General features: G+C 40.7%; 2 protein-coding genes across 3 annotated transcripts; both read right to left on the reverse strand.

Annotated features, from left to right (window-relative positions):
* Positions 1–20: 20 nt before the first annotated feature.
* imp4 (IMP U3 small nucleolar ribonucleoprotein 4) lies at positions 21–5,488 on the reverse strand. Its single transcript, XM_083783894.1, has 9 exons — positions 5,426–5,488; positions 3,848–3,956; positions 3,651–3,734; positions 2,974–3,083; positions 2,583–2,715; positions 1,997–2,151; positions 1,805–1,899; positions 899–972; positions 21–248 (listed from the first exon to the last, which is right to left on the reverse strand). Exons 1-9 carry the CDS (start codon positions 5,426–5,428, stop codon positions 136–138), a joined length of 876 nt encoding a protein of 291 aa, XP_083640020.1. The 5' UTR covers positions 5,429–5,488; the 3' UTR covers positions 21–135.
* Positions 5,489–7,821: 2,333 nt separating this feature from the next.
* rabl6b (RAB, member RAS oncogene family-like 6b) lies at positions 7,822–23,198 on the reverse strand. 2 transcript variants are annotated; one of them, XM_083783927.1, is made up of 17 exons: positions 23,039–23,198; positions 22,018–22,549; positions 21,544–21,678; positions 21,119–21,166; positions 20,401–20,430; positions 19,975–20,027; positions 19,503–19,591; positions 19,065–19,205; positions 18,289–18,394; positions 17,386–17,489; positions 16,878–17,302; positions 15,681–15,834; positions 12,528–12,725; positions 12,112–12,382; positions 11,590–11,779; positions 11,318–11,376; positions 7,822–11,179 (listed from the first exon to the last, which is right to left on the reverse strand). In XM_083783927.1, the coding sequence occupies exons 2-17, from the start codon at positions 22,145–22,147 to the stop codon at positions 10,979–10,981; spliced, it is 2,334 nt and encodes a 777-aa protein (XP_083640053.1). In that variant the 5' UTR covers positions 22,148–22,549; positions 23,039–23,198; the 3' UTR covers positions 7,822–10,978. The 2 variants fall into 2 exon arrangements, with proteins under 2 accessions (XP_083640053.1, XP_083640054.1); XM_083783928.1 differs by lacking the exon at positions 20,401–20,430.
* Positions 23,199–23,233: the final 35 nt, after the last annotated feature.

Genomic DNA, 23,233 nt, shown 5'->3' on the forward strand with positions numbered 1-23,233 from the left:
AGATTTTTATTAGAAACACTATAGTAGTACACAAGTTACAAAATAGATATTGCAATGTCAAATTCCTTTAATTAACAACCCACAATGCTGCTGAGTTCCATCAAAAAAAAAATGTTTTGTTGTCACAGTTGTATCCTATTCCACACTGAGAAACTTCCTTTTCTTTGCCGTGTGTGTAAATGGGTGGTGTCGCCACTCGACGTCTGCAGTCTTCTCATTCTCCAGGGTACCAAGTTTAATCATATACACTAAAAAATAAAAATGAATATTAAGCACCATGTTTCAGAAGAGAGCCACATAACTGCAAAAGAGAGAGAAGCTAAAACCTTTTTTCTATCAGGATTATGTCTCAGTGAATATTAAAACAGTTGGTAAAAGTTAAATTGGCCCATCAATAGATTACAAAAAGGCAAAGCAAAAGGTGTATACTTTTTATGAATGCACTCAACTAGTGCAGCACTATGGACCACTTCCCAAAGTGGGGTCGTGGGAAGGTTCCACTGGGAACTGGGGCATTGGCAACTGATTTGTTTTAATTTTATAAAGTTCTTGAACCGAGTTTACTGCTCATAAAGAATTTAGCCTACCGGTTGTTATTAAAGGTATAGGATTTGTGAGTGATTTTAGGGCTGTAGGATTTTCCTCAAAACAATTAATAGACCAATTACAACAACAACCTAATTATATCAGTGCCTGTATTTTCTTATTTTACTTGTTCTGGACATTTCTGGACACCAACTTCTGGGCAGTAAGTAAGTCATGGTGGTGTCATTGAGCTGGGGAGGAGGGGCCAACATTGAATACTGCGTTTACAAACTACAATTGCCAAATCCTACTCGTAGCTATACATTTAAGATAATATTGAAATTGTGGTACTAGCAAAGAGACTTATACTTACATTTCATTTCAAATCTGGGCCCTACTTCTGTTAGTTCAACGTTCTTGTGGTCCGTTTTCTTGTAGGTGTGATGTCTGCAATAGCAAGTTGATGTTAAAGGACCACTTCACCACTTTTCAAAATCTCTTCATATAATCGGTCCTCACTAATATTCATGAGAGATTTATTTTCTACTCTGTCTCATAGGAGGGTTGTGGGTAGTTCAGAAACCCATCCACCAGTGACATCATCGTTAGGCACATTTTAAACAAGATTTTTTTAAATATATGTTTAGATTTGTATTATCGTGGGAAAGATGGCTTCCATTTTCGCATTGCAACTTTTTCAGGAATAGAAAGCCTGCAGTTTCTATTAGCTTGGATTCCCCATCGATGATGTCACTGGTGGACAGGTTTCTGAACTGCCCACAGCCCTCCTATGAGACACAGACCGACTAGAAAAAAGTTGTGCTATTTTATCATGATCATTAGTGAGGACCAATTATATGAAGATGGGTTGAAAAGTGTAGCCTGGTTAATAAACCAGACCGAATCAGCCGTTGGAAAAATAAATTGCCTGCCGGCGGATTACGGTCTGGAGAGGCTCAATTGTACGCCCATTTCCTACACCAGAGAAATGGGGCGGCCAATCGGGACACGGTATGCAATATGGGGCGGGCTTTGGTACAGTGACTTTCAATGCTTGAGACCTTTGACTGACAGTAGCTCTGACCAATTGCGTCAAAGAGAAAATGTTTCAACCCGCCCCCCCTGGAAATGAAATCCAAGCTGAGCCTCCCCAGACTAATATCCCACGGTCCGTGCGATATTAGTCTGGTTTATTAACCAGGCTATGAAAAGTGGTCCTTTAACCTTTTAACGTGAAACAGCACAATGTCTGATACATTTATCGAAATGACAAACTAACCTGAATGAGATGAAATCCTCTTGGTTGGAAAATGTAATTACACGTCTACTATCTTCTTTAGGTACTGGAAACAGATATTTAAGGATACTGCATGCCTGTTTGAAGCAGTATTCATTAGTTATATCCATAATCAGTCAAGTACTGGGAGAGGAGAATATTTGCAAAAAGTGGAATAGTAATTCATTTTCTCACCCTCCGGCCAAGTCGTGAAGTGAAGTTGTGAAAAATGAGGTGGGGATAGGCTTCAGACATGGTGCCTATGTCTGGAACATCATGTCTCATCACCACATTGTAAAGGGTGAAGTAGGCTGTGGGTCCAAATGGTAAGTGGCACACTACCAAACCATCTGAGAATACACATACATGAGTCAGATACACAGTATGAGAATAAGTGGTAACTCATCGCAAAAGTATTGATAAATAGCTTACTTCGAAACATAATTTATTACTGGCATTATTACAATATTATAGCATTGTAACATTTATTAATAGCTAGCTTTGAAAGTATCAGCCACATTGCCTAGAAGGTCTGAAGAAAAAAGGGCAAAACTAGCATGTGGTTAAATTCATATTTAGAAAATGTTTCAGATGTCAAAAATGTCTGAGATGATAGAATGGTGATGGTTGATGATGGTCATGGAAGGGGAACCTTCTGAAACCTTCCTGGGCAAAGATAATTAACTTCAAAATATAAAAAAAAACGGTCAAAATGACCTCTCAGACCTTCTAGTGCTAGCAGGCAGCAACTGATAAAAAGAACACACGAACACAAGCTTACCTGGCTGCCCTCTAGTTTCATGCACAATTACGAGATCCGTAACATTATTTGCTTTGCAAGCCTGTACCAGTGAGTCAACCTCATGGTTTCCTCTGTTCATCCGCTGGGCTCCAGGGAACATCAGCTTTGTCTCCTATTTTAGAACAAGATAAAAGTTAGAATAGAAGTTAGTCAAGAACACAGAGTCAGCTGCCAAAATGTTATTTATTGCTGCAGTTTTGCAAATAGATAATTGGGCAAAATCATACACAGTACACACAGATTCAGGGAAGTACTAATGTCTCTACAAACATTTTTTTAAAGTTTTATTTTCTACTCAGCACCCATCAGTCAAGTCACCCCATCATTCCAAGTAGCTACCTACAAACAGTCACAGTGAAATATATCTGACCTTGGCGAACATCTTCAGCCGGGAACTGGGGTCTCTTGATGTGGTGATCATAACTTTAGGATCCTCCACTCCGGCCCATTTGTACTCATCATCCATGTGAGAGCTAACACCTGCATAGGGAACAATAATTTAATAATCTCTCTATACATTCCAGGAATCTATATATGCTTGTCATTCACAGTATATCAAAGAACCGTTGTGTTTGTACTACTGAGAACCCAAGTTGATTGGATGAGTGGTTCACCTGAACCAGACCACCCTGAATGGGTACATGTTCAGAATAGTGTTCATACCAGAGAGAGAGAGGTGAAGTAGAGCAAGGATAGAGAGGTAGGGAAATGGGGGGGTGACATGCAGTAAAGGCCGCCGGGATTGGGAGTCGAACCCGCGGCACACCGCCAGACTGGATTACCAGCCAAGGTGCCTGGACCGCTGAGCCCAGTTCTAGGAAAGCCCTGCTGTGATTGGCCAGTAGTCTAAGGGCCTCCAAGCTGCGTTGAAGAGGTCAAGGCAGTGGCGTATCACGACCACAAAGCACAGGCGTGAACGGCACCGTCTATGACTCCCCCTGAACCGCTGCATAAAGTTGTGCACTCCATGGGCACAAAATTGTGGGCATGGAATTCTCTCAATTGTAATAATAGACTATTCATTTAGTAAAAACTTAAGACACTAGCCTTCTGCTCCCTCATCATCATATTCCAGTAGTTTCTGTAACTCCACCGCATCTTTACGAACTTCAGTTGGTATGAGGCGATTTTCTGCAGAAAAAGAAAACGATTACATTTTGCTCAGAAATGTTCTTCCAAAAGGTTTCGTTCAAACAAAGTTGTTGGATGTAATCAAATAAGGAGTAAATTTGCAAATGCCATACCATCAAGAGCAGACTTGAGCTTATGTTTTTTTTCCTCTATGGTCCTGACTCTGTCCTCTTGGGCCTTCCTGTACAGGTACTCTCGTCTCAGTCTCACTTCTCGACGAAGCTACACCATTGGACAAGGGAAAGAAACAACCAACATGATCTGTTGAAGTATACTCCAAAACTACTGTTCTCATTGAATGTGATTTACAATGTTACGTTGTTATGGTTTTAATGCATAGGGCTTCAACAGGGGGTCCGGGACTGCTAGACCTAGACCTCCGCCCCAGGGAGACTTAAGGCCTATTCATAGTCTGGATTTTCGGTGGTGAGGTGACCACCGCTCCGGTGGTGAGCTGACCACCAGAGCTGAAATAACGTTGAGCGGTGGTGAGTAAAAACAGAGAGAAGGGCTGGAGCGGTGGCGGTGGTTTGCTCTTCACCGCGGCTCGTGACGTCATGTTGTAGTTCGGTGGTCACCTAACCACCGAAAATCCAGACTATGTATGAGCCTTGACGGAGCTGTCGACTACCTAGGTTAAGGTCTGTGCCGCCCAGGACCATACTTGTAGAAGTTACCCATAAACACCGCTGCCACCAATGTAGCCTCGGCCGGGAGGCGAACCCGGGTTCCCCATTCCAAAGGCACAGTGCGTTACCAGTCGACTAAAGAACCATGGCCCAATAGGCAAGTAGTATAGCCTACACTAGGGGGTACCCCCTCAACGTTATTACAGATTATTACAAATCGTTGTTGAAGCTTTGCATCCCTATTCTGGGGAAAACATTTACAAAACGACTCACAGTCACAAGGTTAAAAATGTTAATCTACAACTGGAAAATTGTTTAACAATATGTAGTGGGGGTCTTTGCTTCATCTCTCTCAGGGTCCTTGTCCTAAAAAACATGAAGACCCCCCTGGTATGAGAAATTGAAACTAAAATGAACGCGCTTTCCAACTGCTGGGGAATTGTGAAATTGCCACAAGCAGAATCACTCACTATAATTACACAATCAGCTTACCTAGATGGTGGTTGTGAAATTGGCAACTGGTTGATTTAAATTAAACCATGGAAAGTTGATTTGGACCCGAGATGTCAATACCGCTCGACTAGCCTTGGATCAAGACACTGTCATAATTATCGAGTCTGACTTTTACTTACTCATAATGTCAAAACTCAAAATCTATTAAATACATGGTCTTGATCTAGCCTAAGATTTAGACTCTCGTACGTAGCCCTCCAAGCAGAACCCAAATGCTACTGAAGTTTCTGACATTTGTTCGACCCAAAATATCAAAAAAGTTTTACGTAGGGTCCCGAAAGGGGCTATCTCGTACGTAGATGTATTTATCGATTCGATTCTGGGTTTTAGTTTAGCCGACTCTCTTCAAAATGTGTGCTAACTGCTAAACGCTAACATCGATTATTTAGCTGGATGGATACGGCTAATAATTTATTGTATAACCAAGTAGGAGTTCCAATATGACGTAACTTTTGTTTAGGTAACTACCTCAGAACCCCACTATTAAATGCCATTGCATGGAAACAATAAATAACCCGATGCGATACATGTATTTAACTTTCAACTTACCATGATGTTCCTTTGCAAGAGTCACACATGTGGCTAAATATATTTGCTACTAGTAGGATAAGGTACAAGCGTCGATTTCATTGGTTAAAAGAAGAACAGCCAATAGCAAGTCTGGATACTGCTAGCCAAGTAAATGATCCTTCAAAATAAAACGCGTTTGTGTTTGATTGATTGATTGAAATATTTATTAACAGTTTGTAGAATGTACAGTACATTTTAAGCACAAACTCAATACAAAGACTGTTAACTGTGAGTGGACGACCCAATTAAGCATTACACTTGTTTACAACAGGGTCCACATTGTTCAATTCATCAAAACATTTAGAGACATACAAACATTTAGAGACATACAAATAGACATTTCTATGTAGCTAAAGAACAGAACAGGAATTCATCATATAGGAAGCAAAAAAGGGAAAATATACATTATACAGTGAGGGGAAATGGGGGGGTAGGGTGGGGGGGATTCAGATTTTACAGAGGCCAGTTTCGAATTGCAGCCATCCGTAGGTGCCCTTTGAGAGCGGTTTTGAAGGAGTCAGGGGATTCACATGTCTTAATGACTGTTGGTAGGGCGTTCCACATTTTGGTGGCATAGGAGCGAAAATAATTTAGTCCCTTGTTTGTGCCGAATCTGGGTTGTACATGGTTTGTTGCACTCCCTCTGGTGTTGTGGGTGTGGACTTCGTTTACATTAAGGAAGTATTTAGACAGGTACATGGGTATCTTGGTGGTGTATCGAATCTTGTGGACCAGACCCATTGCAAGATGCTGTACTCTGTCGTCGACTCTAAGCCATCCCAGCCTGTCAAAGTGGGCAGGGGTGAGGTGGGTTCGGGGGGTGAGGCCAAGTAGGAGCCTGACCAGTTTGTTTTGGGAGGTCTGGAGCCTTGTTTTAAGGGCCTTTGAGGTGCTGTGGTACCAAGAGGTGGATGCATAGTCAAAGAAACCTTGTACGAGGGCTCCTGTTAAGGTCTTCAAGGTGTTTTTGCTGACCAGTGAGGAGATCCTGTAAAGGAATCTTGTTCTTTGATTGACTTTTTTGATTACATTGGTGGCCATTTTATCACCGGAAAGATTGGCCTCCAGGATGGAACCTAGGTAGGTAATTTGATCTTTTCGTGTGATAATATTGTCACCCACTCTAACCAAGAAGCCATCTGCCTTGCTGAGATTACTATTTGATCCGAAGAGGATGGATTCAGTTTTTCCCAGGTGTAGGCCTAAGGATAGTTTGTTATCAGCGAGCCAGGTGCAGATTCTACCGAGTTCAGAGCTGAGGGTCTTTTCAACCTGCAGTTTGTTCCTGTCCGAGACCAGCAGTGCTGAGTGTCACATCTCTATGGGTCACATCCTTAGGTCACATCCTATGGTCACATCACGGGCGCGTTCGGAAATACCGCACCGGAGCGCACTTAATATACATTGCACAGTGCGCTCAGTGCGATATTTTCGAACGTGCCCATGTCATCATGATTGCGATTTGCGATGTGAGATTTCTCCAATTTGGTCCAGTCACTGTAGTTTCATTTGGTACCACTGGCTACCGCAGTGATATGTTACCTTTTCACATATGGTTTGAAAATAAAAAGTTAACTGACCTATCAATTAATCAATAACACATACTACTTTGATGATGGGCCTCAGTGGGTCTCAGAACATTTGGCCCAATTTTCTCAATTGCCCCCTGACCTTTGGGCTCTATAGGGCCTGCATGCTAATTCAGGGATCCAGCTCTGAACAATGTATACGTATAATACTGTACACTATAGTGGATTGGTTTAGCAGTGTGTATAATATTGATCATTGCACTTGTAAATGAGAGTACAAATAGAACCAAACGGTTCTGTTTGGTTCCATTTGTACTATTACATCAAAAACATTTGAACCACTTTAACCATGTATACTGTACGTTTGGTTGATCTACAAGCTCACAACATGTTGCATCTTCTCTTTGAGGTGAAATGCTTACAAAAGACTCGTAATTGAATCACACCTTTGTTACGTCTATAAAATAAATTAATGTAAACTAATATGAAATAATTCAAAAACGTCATCATACAACAGTGCTGATCTGCAAATTTTTCTAAATTGTAGTGTTTTATAAATACTGGACCAATGAAAAGTACAAAATAAAGCTTGGTACTTAATATCTACATATTAAGTCAACACAGGTTATTTTGTTTGTTTTTACATTTCTTGAAAAGTAATAGTTTTGACAAAATCAAAGTTTGTTGAACTCTGTGCCGTTCCTCTGTACCCTGGTGGCAAGTCAAATGTTGACTCCTTTCTTAATTCTTACAAGAATGCAAGGAATTGTAGTAATGATTAATTCAGGACTCTTAGGGGGAGTGGAGGCCCCCATATCTTCATTAAAATAAACACCAATTATGAAGAAATAAGTTTGCATTTATTGACCAACCAAACATCGGCAAACTCACACAGTGTAAAGATGGAAACATGTCATGAGGTGAAAAATAAACGAAGTGTTTAATTCCAAAATGCTATCCATCCATTTTGAAAGCACTCATCTTAAATTTAGTACTAAGCACAGGTCAGCGCATCAGAGATATTAAGTATTTGGGTAAGTCAATGTCTTTAGGTGGCCAATAACTTTGATAATCTATGATGAGTTTGGCTTTCGTTTCAGTGATAATTTTCTACCATTTCAATGTAAAATGTGTATATCCCATGGAGAACATCTCATTTTGGAACAAACCTCTTCCAATATATACATATCAATGTACCACTTTATACATTCGTTTCTTGCTATACACATAAGTCTCATGCTTCACTTGAAACTGCTTTCAGCATTTATCCTCATGTGACAATAGACAAAATAGTGGAGCATACAGTATTTAGGATCAATGCTGCATAGTTTCAATTTCTGACATATTCAACATAACTTTCAGAGTAAACAGATTGGAACCGTAAGTGGAAGAGAACATATGTAAATCTGTCAGCTGTCAAAACATACACCATAGTAATTGGTCGCCACATATATTCCTCAATCAAAAATATTATCAAACTGGCTTGATTTTATCAACAGCAAAGCATTTTTTCTAATCAGCATGATTAGAAAATGGTTAAAATTATTGTAACCCAACTAAGTTTGAGGCATGATCCGACCAAAGGGGGGGTGGGGGGGAAGACATGCATGAAGGTAGGTGAAGTTGTCAGCAGTTCCGTATCAGAGAGGGAAAATTATGTTTTATGTAAACCTTGGGTGATAAGTTCATCGAAAACAAGTCAGACCCCATGACAGTTTTAGAGTCCACAGTAAGCAGCATGAAACGTCTGTATGAATGTGAGAAAAATCCAAACCTTTAGGAACAGTTTTCAGGAACATGATCTGCATGTTTTTCCATAAGACAAAGATGCGTAAATAAAGAAATAAATAATAAAGGTATAAAGAAACAAGATAAGTGTCCATGTCCACCAAGATGTTTTTTCCTGAGTGCAGAGCATTGTTTTAACGGTTTATAATTGGGAGCACCATGTTTTTGGAGACCCCAGCAGCTTGGCATGGCGCTGGCCATTCACCTTGCGTGCATGTGTGGCGCTTTCATCTGACTGCCTGCCGAGCTAAAATATTTTCAACTCCCAGGCTAGCGCGGGGCATTTCGATTTTCAGTAGGGAAAAAAAATAAATCAGTGGACACGGCTCCTAAACATTTGACAAATAGTTGCACAGAGAACAATAATTGCACATATAACAGCTTTCTTTAATAACTTTTTTTAACTTTAAAATTGTAGTGTGCTTTTACATCCAAAGAAAAAACAAACAAACAAGCAGAATCCCACAACCAAACACATATTGGTACACTGCAATTTAACACATTAGGCTTCATGGAAGATGCCATGCATTGCGCAATAATTCTCAACAATAAAAATGGCCAAAGCCATTTCTGAACTCATCTGAAATTAGTATTCCAATTAATCTGACTTTGTTTACAGTAAGAACACTTAAAATTATTTGTGAGGATAGCGGCACGTCCCTCCATTGTAAGAACCTCGTTTAAGGCATCTGCACAAAGGTTTAATATATAATCTTCATGGTGGAGATGTTGATGTGGAAGTAGGGGAAGGGCAGAAAATACAGGATTCCATGTCACTTTAGTTTAAAGGTATTTTCATCCCACAAAATCTTGGCCCTCAGTGACACAGGCGAAGCATGATCGTTTAGCCATTTTAAGGTTAACAACATGAACCCTGGCAGCCCTATTTGGGGACATTCAATATAGGCAACCATTTTCAAGATTTCTCAGAAATGTTCATAAATGATCTAAAATTTCAGAATTTTCCAACAATTCTTTAACCTTTAAAAAAAGCTCAGTGTACATCTACAAGCTCACAATGTGATGCATTGTGAGCTTGTAGATCAGCTACCGTATTTTCAAATCACCCAAGCATAAAATAGGACTTAAGTGGTTAAGTAGGTTTCAAATGATAAAATTATAGTAATTGGTAGGAAGTCTGCAGACCAAGGAAACTTAGTGAAGCAAACATTTTTGTCTCAGATACAAATCTATTTTCTGTATAAGTATGCACTCACTAACATTATCACAATGTGTGCTGCACTAATCAGAATGTCATGATATTTCTCATCACTAGCTTTCATAGTGTGTGGGTTTCCTACAAATTAGTATAGTGGGCAAAATCTATCATTCAATTACAGCAATTATTATTATTTTCATTGAATAAAGACAGACAAGACTAGAGCTAAACAGATTTCTGCCATTAACTGCCACACCACTTGAGTAAGAAAAAAATAGAGACAAAAATAGAACACCTAATCTTGCCCATGGAGTCATTCATCACTTTGAGCATGCTCTCAATTACTACACCAAACACACAGACATTCAGACATAATGACAACCCTATCTACAGTAGCTGGAATGGAGTGGTCCCAAAAGAAAGGATGTATCGACGAAAAATAAAACATGAAGAAAATATATTCAATCAAATTAGTTATAGGGGAGAATTCATGGTAGATCCAACAATGATCAATGTTTACATAGTGCTGGGCAATATATTAAGTTCTCTGATACAATAGATACAGTATATTATCGTTTTACTTCTATGTCCCTGCGACTCTTGGATTTTTGAATCCGTTACTGCTCATATATCTTTGAGCCTCATGCTAGTTGGGGTCCTGTATGGCAGAATTGTTTAAGTTAGAAAACATGACAATATTATGACTTACAGTAGATGTTTCGTCCATAGATAATTGTCATATTACCCAGCACTATCTTTATATCACAAGAGCACTCTGTCTTACCATACTTCAGTCTTATTGGTCAGAATGAAAGTGACAGCAGTAGTGCAGATGAGGGACAGACCAATGAAAAGCATCATACAAGTACCACCGTCCTGGGGTGTTTGACAGGGTTGTCGTTGGTTACCTCTGCTGTATGGCTTGCAGCTGCTGACTTATGCACAAACAAGTCACAAGAGTTTATTCAGAGCGACCACTAAGGTCGCCACTGATGATCCACGGCTCGAGGTTTTAAAATGAAAGCATGTTTTCACTTCTTTTTAAAGAGATCTCTTTTAGAGTTCTTCATAATCACCATCCTCTATTTTGGTTGCAGCCACTGCACCACCCAGAAAGTCCTCCAGCTCATCCACATCAGATTTCTTGGTCCGGGAAGATTTCTTCTTCTTTTTTTCTTTCTCCTTGTCATCTGTGGCCTCCAGCTCATCTTTTTCCTTTTTCTTATGTTTATGTTTCTTCTTGCTCTTGTCATCCTCCTGAGGGAAGAATGGAATGGTTTTATATTGCTGTTGTAATAATATAATCATATTCATTTAGCACAAAACTAATAACGGCATAATCACTATAAAGGCAAAAACAAAGTCAAAGGAACAAAGCAGCTTCAGATACATTACCTCTTTAGTCTTCTTCTTCTTTTTCTTCTTCTCTTTCAAGGAGGGTTTGCTTTCTTTCTCTAGAAGAAAACTAAATATGTTAAACTTAAATCACACATAAAGATCATTTAAAATGAGAGACAGTGACTTAAAATGACAAAGAGGGAGACACAAAGAGAAAGATGGACAGAGCCATAGAAAACCATACAGATGGAGTGACAGAGCCATAGAAAACCATACTGTACAGATGGAGTGACAGAGCCATAGAAAACCATACAGATGGAGTGACAGACCTTCCTGCTCCTCACTGCTGTCTTTGATGGCTGCAAGAGGCTCTTCCTGGATTCCAAGGCCGAACAGGTCTGTTTGGTTCTTGTGTTTGAAAGAGATGCCCAGTGGCTTCAAAGGTTCAGTGACAGTGGTCGGTTGAGGCTCATCGTCAGTAAGGTCAGACAGCAACTCGTCTCTGACTGGGAATGTGTCCTGTAGGGGTGTGCAGGAGCATCTTTCAAACACCACCAATCTAGCAAAATGCTTGATTTGTAATTTTGTATAGAAGGCAGAAGAGGAAATGGCCATGGTTTGTAGTGGAGGCAACTAACAGTTAACTGCACTTACTGCCACAGTACAATATATTATATAATATATCTTAATATTCTATATGTACGGCTGATTGCCTAAGAACCTAAGACAAGTATCCCTCCCTATCATCTAACCCCAACCCTAAAAGATTTCTTATAGTTTAGTTTACTACTGCAAAACTGGAATCTTAAAATGAAGACCTAAAATGACCACAAGCGAGTTACTACTTTTACCTTTGCTATTTTTGGTGAATCCGATGCTTCAGAATCAAAGTCGGGGTCGTCCATAACGAAGGAGAGCATCTGCTGGGCAACAGGTGCCTCTAGGTCAGTGTCAGAGTCCTCGGCTTTGGGTGTACCTGCCTTCTTCTTCCCTTGGTGTCGGCCTGATGGCTCAGTTGTTGTTGGGGTCAAGGTGAACGAAACAGGTGTGATGGTCTGGGTAGCCGTTTTGGGCTCTGGAGCTTTGGATGCCCCCTTTGGTTTTGTTATATTGATCACAGGCCTGAAACAGTGTGAAAAAGAACTTCAACTTCATAGTAATTAGGTAACAAGTAATATGCTGGTTAACTTGAGTTCATTACGTTTGTCAACTCTGTTGAACACCTGGCAGATGATATATAGAGCTATGATCCCGAGGTCAAACTTACTTTTTCAGTTCTGGTTCACTTTCCAAGTCTAGGTCTTGTGTGACGGTGGGGGCCTGTAACTCTGCCTCCTCCTCATCACTGGTTAGGGTGATGTGTTTACTGGGCGAGTCCAGAGACTTGATTTGGGTCTTAACAGGCTTTGAATCATCTGGGTCCAGCTCGTCTTGGAAACCTGACACCATGGGGTTATCGCCATCACTATAATAGAGACACAGTCGAAAAGAGAGAAGTTTAAGAGCAATAGGAGAGGACAGGGAGTAGGGCTACTGTGTATTTTCTTAGCGGAAAATTCTATGGAATATTTGATAAGCTAATTTTTGAGTGGTGCAACCACTCCTACATCCAGCAATATCCACCTGTATCATGTATCATGTATCAGTCATCATGATCACGAGTGGTGTGCGCATGCGTGAAACCAGCAATGGCCAGCAATGCCCGTGTACCTGTATCATGTAGAGTGGTGTGCGCATGCGTGAAATGCGCGCGTGTGTGTACAATGCGCGTGCCTGCACAATGAGTGCCTAGCACGTACCAACACAATGCTGCGTCGTAGCAACACACGTCAATGCTGCGTGCGCTGCGTGCGTGCGGTATCGCACGTGTGTGTGTGTGTGTGTGTAGCAACGTAGCAAAACAATGCTGCGTCGAGCATCCAAAGTATGAGAGAATGCAATGTGAAATATGTCCTGTAAGTAGACTTAGCAATAAAACTAGTGTTGACTAATCATTACATTACATTTTGAAGAGAAAGTTATTGCACAGGAAGGCTGTTTCAGTTGTAAACAAGCTACTATGACAAAAGTCCCAAAGTGTCGTTCTCCTCTCATAGTGGTATGTGGACTGTGGTAGTCGTCGCTAAACCACGCGACAATCATTATTATGCATCTTGAACAACACTGGGATTATTTATGGACCTGCAGCAGTAGGTGAGTAATTATTTAGTTAGAAGTGGGGTTTCCAGTTTTAACTAATATAAGTACTCTGTGAATGGGGACAGGTGTTGCATACAGTACGTACTGTGTTTCGGTACCCATAGGCACAGTTGTTTGGTCCACAAAAATAATCATGCATGGGGAAATGGAATGTATACATTAAAGGGGTAATTTACATGAACATTAACATTCTGGACACCAGCCATAATCATGTTCAAAGTCTGAGTCTCATACGTTGCATTTTCATACTGCATCCAATATGCCCTGAAACTAATGGACTGCTGCGAGCATTACGGAACTCACACAGACCGCAAACCCTGGCGGTAAACTAGATATCAGCTATCATGTTATGTTTTCTATAAAGATTATTATTATAGTACAAGTCTCTCTCTCTCTCTCTCTCTCTCTCTCTCTCTCTCTCTCTCTCTCTCTCTCTCTCTCTCTCTCTCTCTCTCTCTCTCTCTCTCTCTCTCTCTCTCTCTCTCTCTCTCTCTCTCTCTCTCTCTCTCTCTCTCTCTCTCTCTCAAAAATCTTTAAATTGTTGAATAAAGATTTTTGAGTGGTGCAACCACTCCAAGGAACAGCAATGTCCGTGTTAACCCACCTATGTGACTATGAGGGGATTTGCACCACTCAGTTCACACAGGTGTGATTTCTTTATAAATATGTCTTTTTTTTTTTTACACAAACAATTTTTTTTTAATAGACTAAATTGATAAGTTTGACTAAACTAGTATGTATTTCATCATACAACAGTGTCCCACAAAACCACAAAGAATTGCCTATCTACTACTGTAGATTGACACATTTTTGTTCTGTATTTTAGAACATTTTTGAAAATCTTTGAAAAACCCAGTATAAAGTGAATTCAAATAATTCATATTCTCACAAATGAAGGCAGTTGAGGCCTATCTGTATATAAAAGTGGGGAGCTCACTAGAAATAAAATAGGAATACCAAATACCGGTATTCATTTTACAGTATGGCCATCTGGGGTGCAACTTATTATGTCGCAGTTTGCTGGGGTGCCAGTCAGCGTCTCAGTCTGACAACAATATTTAAATAATACCACCAACACCTGTACACAGGACTGACAAACGATTATATCAAACCCGGAAGCAAACAATAAACACATAATAAACCATAAAGAAAATATGCTCAGACAGAGTACCGGTAATTCATTTACCAGCAGTGTGTTAATTCAACAGTGAAACCAAAACCAAAATGAAAAAGAATTTCGTATGTCAGCAGTTAACATGAATGGCCCGTTCACTTCCGTGCTAAACCTACACCGTGAATATAGGAACCCAGTCAAGTCAAATGTAAATGTCGGCCTATCAGTCACTCACGTCAAGGCGATGTGAACCTCTTAATAGGGAACGTTGATGGGGGTCTTAATTTTCCCATCATCCGTCCCGAGGGGTCCACTAAACATTGACAGCTCCGCTGTCATGATCTCGGGTTACCCAGAGGTAGGCCAACTAGGGACAGTGTACAGCAGACAGCAACAGCACGCGGGCTTACACAGTGTTTGACAGGGGCCGGCTTGCACTACTCGCCCATCTCCTTTGATCTATTCAGGAAATTCCTGGAGAGGCGTGGGAAAGTGTGACGTAGCAGTAGCATTAAAGACGCAGATCGCCACAATGTGGATGAAGAATGTGATCTATACAACTCAAGGTGGTTCTACAAAGTTCAGTAGAAATAAATCATTTCAATATGGAGAGAAAACTCATACAGGAAAGAACGAGTGAAATTGGAAATGAGCAGAACATTTTAAAATGAGCAGACAAATTTGGAAATTAAACTCTACAAAGCTGATGAATAATATTTGTGGAGTTCTCACTTCTGAAAAAGATAAAGCATACCCCCCTTAATTCCTTGTAATATCTATGCAAATGAGCCTAACAATTACTTTTCAGCAGGGGTGGGCAACTTGACACACTTTTTTGGACGATCACGGGGCTATTTGACAATCAATAAAAAAACATCCAGTCGTATTGCACGCAATCACAAACACACTCAGGTTTGCTAGTTTAATGTCAATCCAACGAATCATATCAAGGGAGTGGCACAGCGAATTATTAACGAGAGGAACGGCCATGGCAGCATATGAATGGTCCAGTTGTGTTACCCATTTAGTACTCAGCTCCTACGACTTTTAACCATATCTAATGAGATGAGACAACAGTATTGAATTAATTAATTTAGGGAGATATACCTGTCACTGTCCATAGTATGGGTTGGTGCAGGCCGTGTCAATTTAGACTTGGAGGGCAGGCTGTCTTCCAGGAAGCTCTTGTCCAGTCTCTCGTCGGGGACAAACTCATCCACACTGTGAATGTTGGTAGGACACACAGGCGCTGACGAATCTTCTGAGGAAGACAGAATAATACATTGAATCTTTGACACAAAAACAGGGTTTAAACTTTAAAGCTTCACCTTGACCATAAAAAAATGGGATTAAATCTTTACCCTGACCATGCAGATATCTACTATGCATGCATTGTAGGAAACCAAGACAGAGAATAACAAAGAACTGTTAGTACTGAAGCAAAGTAGACCAAATAGGCCATTTACAATGACTACCACTGTATGTAGTGAATAACTAAATTAATTGCGAATTGTTTAAACTGACAATTCTTTTTGGCGGGGGGGTGAGTTGTGCAAGTGTCTTTTTACATTCAGCACGATTCATATAATGAAAAAGTGAAATCACATGAAATTCCAATACCAGCCGGTGACTCGATCCTTTTCAAAGCTTTGCATTTCTCAACTCATGTGGCTGGAAATCTTGTGACCACTTTTTATGGAATCAATCAGTTTCAATTCCGGTCAGTTAGTACACAAAGGATCCCAATCATAACATTGACTTAAGCTCAAAGTTTCAAAAAATACTTTGTAGTTCATATCACTATTGCACTATTCCACATGTCAAAAGTGTCCTTGGGCAAGACACTGAACCCTACAATGAGTCGGTCGGTGTGAGCTTGCCAACATTGGTGTGTGAATGTGGGAAGTGAGGACGCTGGCGTTGACTGTTGACTGCTTCACCTCCCCATGTATGAATGAATGAACCATTGTAAAGCGCTTTTAGCGATGCAAATGCAGTGGAAGTGGAAATAGTGAAATAAAAAATATATACAGTATCTTGCATTCACTCTTCAACTCCTTCGCTTATGTTTGTGTACTAGGAGATGAAGTTCATCCAATTTCTGTTTTAATTTGCAGTTAAGAAGAGCATCTGCTACCTAGTGCAATACTTTTTCACTGTCCAGTGCCCAGTTTCATTGTCTTCCAAAATAAAACTTAATTGATCCCCGGAGAGACAGTCAGGTGTCATAGCAGCATGGATATTGAATGGATGCATAATATATTACAACTTGTATATACTATAAATATATTAACCAGTACTAACCGGATGCAGTGGCGGGAGCATCCGTGGCAGGGGAGGCGCCAAACCAGCGGGACATGAAGCCTCGTTTTTGAGGTCCAGAGCCTCCAGTGGAGGCAGACGCTGGAGTTCCAGGTGCCACCGAGGACTGGGAGGGATGCTCGGGGGACTGGGCTGAGGTCTGGGAGTCAGGGGTAGGGGAAGCCGCTGTGACTACAGGAGCTTGAGTCCCTGGGGGAGAGGAGGCAGGTGGAGGATGGGCCTGCATCAGGATCTGTGTGGGGGGGGTGGGGATGGGGGGTTGAGGGGTGCTGGGGCTGGAGCTGCCAGTCGAAGCCCCACTGGGAGGAACAATGGGGGACTGGGAGCCTGAGGAAGGACTTTGTCCATTGGCTGGGCCTGGAGAAGCAGCAAACGCTTTAGTGCGCGTTTCCAGGTTCTCAAGGAAGCTGTGGAATCCAAAACTACCATTAGTAAACAGTGAGGAAGAAGGGAAGGACATACACACACAACAGTGCAGGAAAGCTCATACATCTCGTAGTTCTGATCTTCAGTCTCCTGCTGCACTCCCAGTTCCTCCAGAGTGGCATCCATGTCCAGCTGGTTGGTCTCCAGCTGCCTCAGAAGAGTCTCTCTCTGTAAAGCACAGACATGTGCAGTAAAGACAGACACATGACAAAACCCAAAGTAAGGACAGATACACAAACAGCACAGCACATACATACTGACACTGTACAGTATAAACTGTGCACAATACTACGTACAAAACAGATGTATGGACAAACTGTGCATTAAAACAGTACAGTCACAGCATGCATATTAAACTTAGCTCAGATATAAAGTCGGAATTGAATCAGTTGCCAGCTTCAGAGATTAGGATCTATTTTTATGCTGTGCAAAGTGTGCACGGGGAGTGGGTCACTCAAGCAAGCTTAGGGTATGTTCACACTGTCCACCTGTTATGATAAAAAAGCACTATCTAGAGCAATATTTCTGCTGAAAATGAAGGGAAAAAAGAGACCATCAGCATTGTTTAGCCTTGTACAGTATGTTACCTAATACTTTAGCTTACAATAGGCAGAAGAGTCACAAGTGCTGCTGGTAGTCACGACAGACACTCAGACAGCTGTACAGTGCTTATTACAACCTTAAATGCCAGTATGTCCGTCCGGATGTAGCTTGTTTAAAGCTTACTTCAGGCTACGCAAGCGTCAATAATATATGAAGACCTGTTGTGGAGGAGTGGACCATTCATAAAGTAAAGTAGCGATAAAAATGCTGGTCAACAATTAATGTACAAATTGATTGCCTTCTATAACATATTGGCTAGTGAAATTAACTGATTTGACCAGCAGATTCAATTCAATACATATTCTTATATATTACACATATTAATTATTAGTAACACTAACCAAACATTAAGAACTATACAAACCTGAAGTTGCAAGAAAGGAATGTTGAAAAACCTATGAAGGTATTTCAGGCCAAATCCATTCTTCATGGAGGATTCAGCGTAATGAATGTAAGATGCCCCCATTGGTCTGGAAAATGTCACAGATTTTAAAGGTCAAAGGTAAGTACATTGAAAAGTTATGATTTTGGAGTGTAGAATAATGTGGTTAGCGCATGATTAAATCAAGTTAGGGGCCATAATTTCCGGCAGTGGCTCAGGGGTAGAGTGACCGGATGGCAACCCTAAGGTTCTCAGTTCAATCCCGGGCTCCCCCAGAGTTGGTGTCGAAGTGTCCTTGAAAGAGTATTTGGGTAATCTGGAAATGTGTTTTTGGTGTTTATTATAATTATTAACGTGCCTATAATTGATCAGCTGCAAAGACTGATATTTCCATATCATGAGAAACATTCATGTGCAATCTACTGTGAAAAGTTATGCAAGTGTGAAGCAAATTGCGACATATGGCTTTTGATTAATGTAATTAAAACGACTTCAATATGAACGTGATTTTTCATTAAACTTAACTTCTAAGACAAGAGTTCTGCACATACTGTAGTCGGGGGATATTAATACAATCTGGGAATAAATTCCTTACCAATACATTTCGTCAAACACCAATGTGTTTATAAAGGTGTCTATAGTAACATCTCACAAAGATTTAAATTCTGTGACAGCTGTTGAAAGTTGGGGTCCCATTAACAATCAGCTTTGCAGCCCCGTATTTCCAAATTGCCATAATGGATCCTGGCTATTGTTACCTGTTGAGCCCGGCGATTAAATCTCTGATGTCATCAGGGAGGATGACACGATGCTCGCCCATGTCCCTGTGGTTGCCCAGGACGCACACTGGCACGTGAGTGGGCACTTTCGGTAGCTCTCTCATAATGTAGCTGAAAGTCCTGTAAAACGAAGAAAATAAACAAAACTAAAAACCATGCAAATCTGTGATGTAAACAATAATCCCTTAGTGTGGCAAAACAATGGATGCACAGATGTTTTAAATGTTGTTTAAATGAAGGGATCTCAGTGTTCATCTTGTTTGAAACTGCAGCATTCTCTGCTCAGTCGGCCATTAAGAAATCTGAGCTTAGCCGGCTGACTGTGATCAAATAGTGTTGTGCTTCTTTGTATGCTACAGTAGCATTAAGTGTTCATTGAAAAATGTGGCACAACACAACAGAGCAGAGCATTCTCACCACTGCTTTGTGATGTCGAACATCATGATGACACCGTTACAGTTCTTATAGACATCCAGGAACTCTGCATCCAGGGCCACCTCATCAGACTTAATCAAATAAATCTCAAATTATGTCATATGATCCTACATTAACATATAAAACACTGAAGATGACGACATTCATTAGTTAGTTTGTTCATTCTGTAGGGTTAGTAGGAGGGCAGTATTTTTCTTTACTGAGATAGATAGCAGGAAAGCTGAGAGGGAAACACAATAGTGGAGGCTCAGGAGAGACGCCTCTGGCGGTACACAATCCTGTGCCAAAAGGGGTACACTAGGACTGGGGGTCTTCACCTCCACAGTCCACACCACCACTGGCCATGACTTGTATATATAATTTACAGCCTCCAAGACTTTCTGAAGCCGATACCATCACTGACCCACATAAAGGGATGAATTGTAAAAACACATGATGGTCATGTGATAATCACCTCTTGTGGCTCATTCTCCAGTTTCAAATTCTCTCCTCGCTTTTTTCCTTTGCCTGCAACAAGAGGACAGCAGAAATGTGTTTAGTTGAACTCTGAAGACAGTTGAGATACTCTTTGCTTTAGTTGAGATAATCATAGAAGACAAACAAATATAGCAGCAAAGCACTTTTCCTTATTGAAAAGCATCTTTCAGTCAAATTTTAACAGCCTCGAGGACACATAGCTAGCTACAGCTTACTTTAGTTCATAGCTTAAACAATCCAAGCACTCAGGCTTTATTTGACTTACAGTAAGCAAACCAGCCAAACCACACTGCAAACTTGGCAACAACCAACCGAGACAATATTTGCATTCAGATAACAGGGAAAGGCAATCCCTATGCACAGCAAGCAAGTCCATGTCTACATACTATACAATGGTGCTCACCTACACCTTCAGGTAGAGGATATTTTTGGCCTGCGACATGTGCAAGAGAGGTGCAAAGAAAAACATCATGAATACTTAAGACAATAAGTTCTAAACACAAACAAACCATGTACGTTGTTATCCATGATGTTAGTAATCCAGGGTGGGAAATGAACACTTGCGACCAGCCAACTACTGCTGGCACATTTGTCTACTTCACTATCAGCCATTCTGGTGGTAGGCTATTTAACCATCAAGTATACTTTTTCTATTCTATAAGACAAAAAGGAACAACAGGAGATGCAACATGAGCTGGGTGTGTTTTTATTTATTCCAGCGTGCTGTAGTCAGGGTCCAAACCGTAAGTCCCACAGTCATTTGAAGTGTTACAATAACATAATTTCAAAGAGCAAGATAGACAGTAATGGCAGACAATAAGAACTGTACTAGTGGTCATGACACACTACTGCAATGCACAGATCCAGCTGTTTTGGACCTGTGGATTGGACGCATAAAGTGGTAAATTCATTTTGTAACAGACCACCCACTCAGGCGCCAGTGGACAGCGAAAGTTATCTCTGGCTCAGCAGCAATGTAAAATATTTCTATGCCCAGAATCAGATCTGGACATCCCCCCCACCCCCTGCTTGACACCAACTATCCATGTGTAGCTACAGCAACTTCCATTCATAAGCACCACATACAAGTTCCTTTCAAAAGAACATTTATCAGCACTCACCTTTATCAACCACATCCCACACCTCTACCTTGACCACGTCATCAGTAGCTGAGAGACAAGCACAGTTATTTCACACTGAGGCAATCTCCTTTTGTTTGTTATCTGTAATTATTATGATACCGTAACCAATTAAATTATGTTGCTCTAGCAGCAATAAGCACAAGGTTTGAAGCTGGGTAACTAGGGGGAGGCAGGTGACTGGAAGTTACTCACTATTGAACTACTCCGATAATAAACACAAATGGCATATACAGGTTAGCCGCCACCGATTCTAAATTGCTGGTCTACACGTTTACCTTGATATGGGGCCACTGAAATAAAACAAGCCAAAGAAAATAAATGATATATAAAATGAACCAGGTAATAGCAAATGACTAGTACTATAGTAGTAGTAATAATAATAATAATCTTGGATTTACTCTTACTTTTGTAATTCCAGTGGATGCTCGTAGCCTGAATCTCCTGCGTGGGTATGTACTCGTCCAGGAATTTCTTGCCTTGCAGTCGATGCCACAGAGTACTCTTGCCAGTATTTCTATCTCCTCTGATGACTATTTTCACTTGGAGGAAAGGAAATTAATTATAATAATAAACCAACAACTGGTAGCTAAACAAGTGAGAAATGTCATATGACACATGGAAAGTACACAATTTCCATTTCACATCCCACATTTTCCCTGAGAATATGACTTTTTGTGCAACTTACTGCAAAAAATGTCAAGACCCAGTAATGATTAATTTCCATACTTTCTCAGTTGGGCATAGGACACCGTCCATTACAATTTATAACATTGCTCAATTAACTTCAGCCTAGCTTAACAAGACACTGAAATGAAACTATTTCCCACTCATAAGGGAGGATATAACATACAAATGATATCAGTAGTTTGAATACTTACTGTTATATTGGACCCCCTTTGCGAAGCGTCTCTGTAAACTTTGGTTCATGGATTGCAGACCAGCGGGAATGTTCTTGTCCCTGAACTGCCCTGGCTCAGAGCCCACTAGTTTCTTCAAAGCTGAAAACATCTTGAAGGGGCTTATACTAACTCAATCAATATAGACAAATGTGGTGTTACAAGCCCCCAAAATGGCCGAACACACAACCCAACAGCTAATTGGGAAGTGAAACAGATCACAGAACCACTAATAGAAATATAAGTTAAGGATCCATATTTAAAATCAGAATGGAATGCACTTCAGACAGAGCATGCCAGGTTCCAGTTAGTGTTTTAGCAGCAGCTTTGCAACAGTTCCTCTATGCATATACAGGTATCTTCTGTTCTGTTTAGTCATCTAACTCAGCAATAATAGTTCCTCAATACAGATACAGTTTATCTTCTGTTCTGTTTAGTCATCCAACTCAAGTCATCAGATGCTATTTTTGCCATTCAGTAGTGGAGGTTACTATCATTCTGTCTCGAGCATCATCTGTAAAACAAAAACAAAAACAAACACCACTGTTGGGGATTGACATTGCCATTTCCAGAAACAGAGACTGACATTTCAGTACGGATCTCTAGTTACATCATGCCCACATCACATCACATCTTAAGACTTAAAATGTAGCAGACTGCTTACTATTTGTCAACTCTACCTAGCGTTAGCTAACATATGCTGTTAGCTACAGCCGCTGTGTTTATTTTCTTCCAATGCTAACCAATGTTTTTAGCATACATGTTCATGTGACAGGCGTATAGCAGGTCACTAAAGACAGCGAAAACACACACGAGAGAACCTGGTGACTGTATGGTTACCCATCTTGGAACAAGGTAACGTTATCCGTCCGCTCAGTTTCTGCAAGCTAACCAATTAGCCTAGCGTTAACCACCGTTATGCTCAATGACATGATCTCTTGTCATCTCTAGGATTCTTTGCCAAAGTGATAAACAGATATAGAAAGACCATGCAAATACTCACGGCTAGCAAACTAAATAAGTGACTACTGCTGCCGTGGCATAATTGTCTCCGAGCATCCGACAGTTCATCACCATCCAGCCGGCGGTGGAAACGTAGCAGCAACATTCCATCGCAAAGCTAGAAGCAGCAACACAACACTGGTGACCTGACTGACTGCCTGGTTGGTTGGCTCAGCAGCAAATGCATGAGCAAGAA

The sequence above is a fragment of the Protomyctophum parallelum genome (genome assembly GCF_964188405.1).
Source record: "Protomyctophum parallelum genome assembly, chromosome: 15".
In the NCBI taxonomy this organism is placed as follows: Eukaryota; Metazoa; Chordata; class Actinopteri; order Myctophiformes; family Myctophidae; genus Protomyctophum; species Protomyctophum parallelum.

Coding starts and splice junctions, on each gene's coding strand:
- imp4 (XM_083783894.1), bottom strand. Junction 3,735..3,847: donor GCTCAAGTCTGCTCTTGATG/GTATGGCATTTG, acceptor CTTTTTCTGCAG/AAAATCGCCTCATACCAACT. Junction 1,900..1,996: donor CTTCACGACTTGGCCGGAGG/GTGAGAAAATGA, acceptor TGCTTCAAACAG/GCATGCAGTATCCTTAAATA.
- rabl6b (XM_083783927.1), bottom strand. CDS start 22,147: ATGTTTTCAGCTTTGAAGAAACTAGTGGGCTCTGAGCCAGGGCAGTTC. Junction 19,592..19,974: donor TGGAGAATGAGCCACAAGAG/GTGATTATCACA, acceptor TATTTGATTAAG/TCTGATGAGGTGGCCCTGGA. Junction 12,726..15,680: donor CATACTATGGACAGTGACAG/GTATATCTCCCT, acceptor TCTCTATTATAG/TGATGGCGATAACCCCATGG.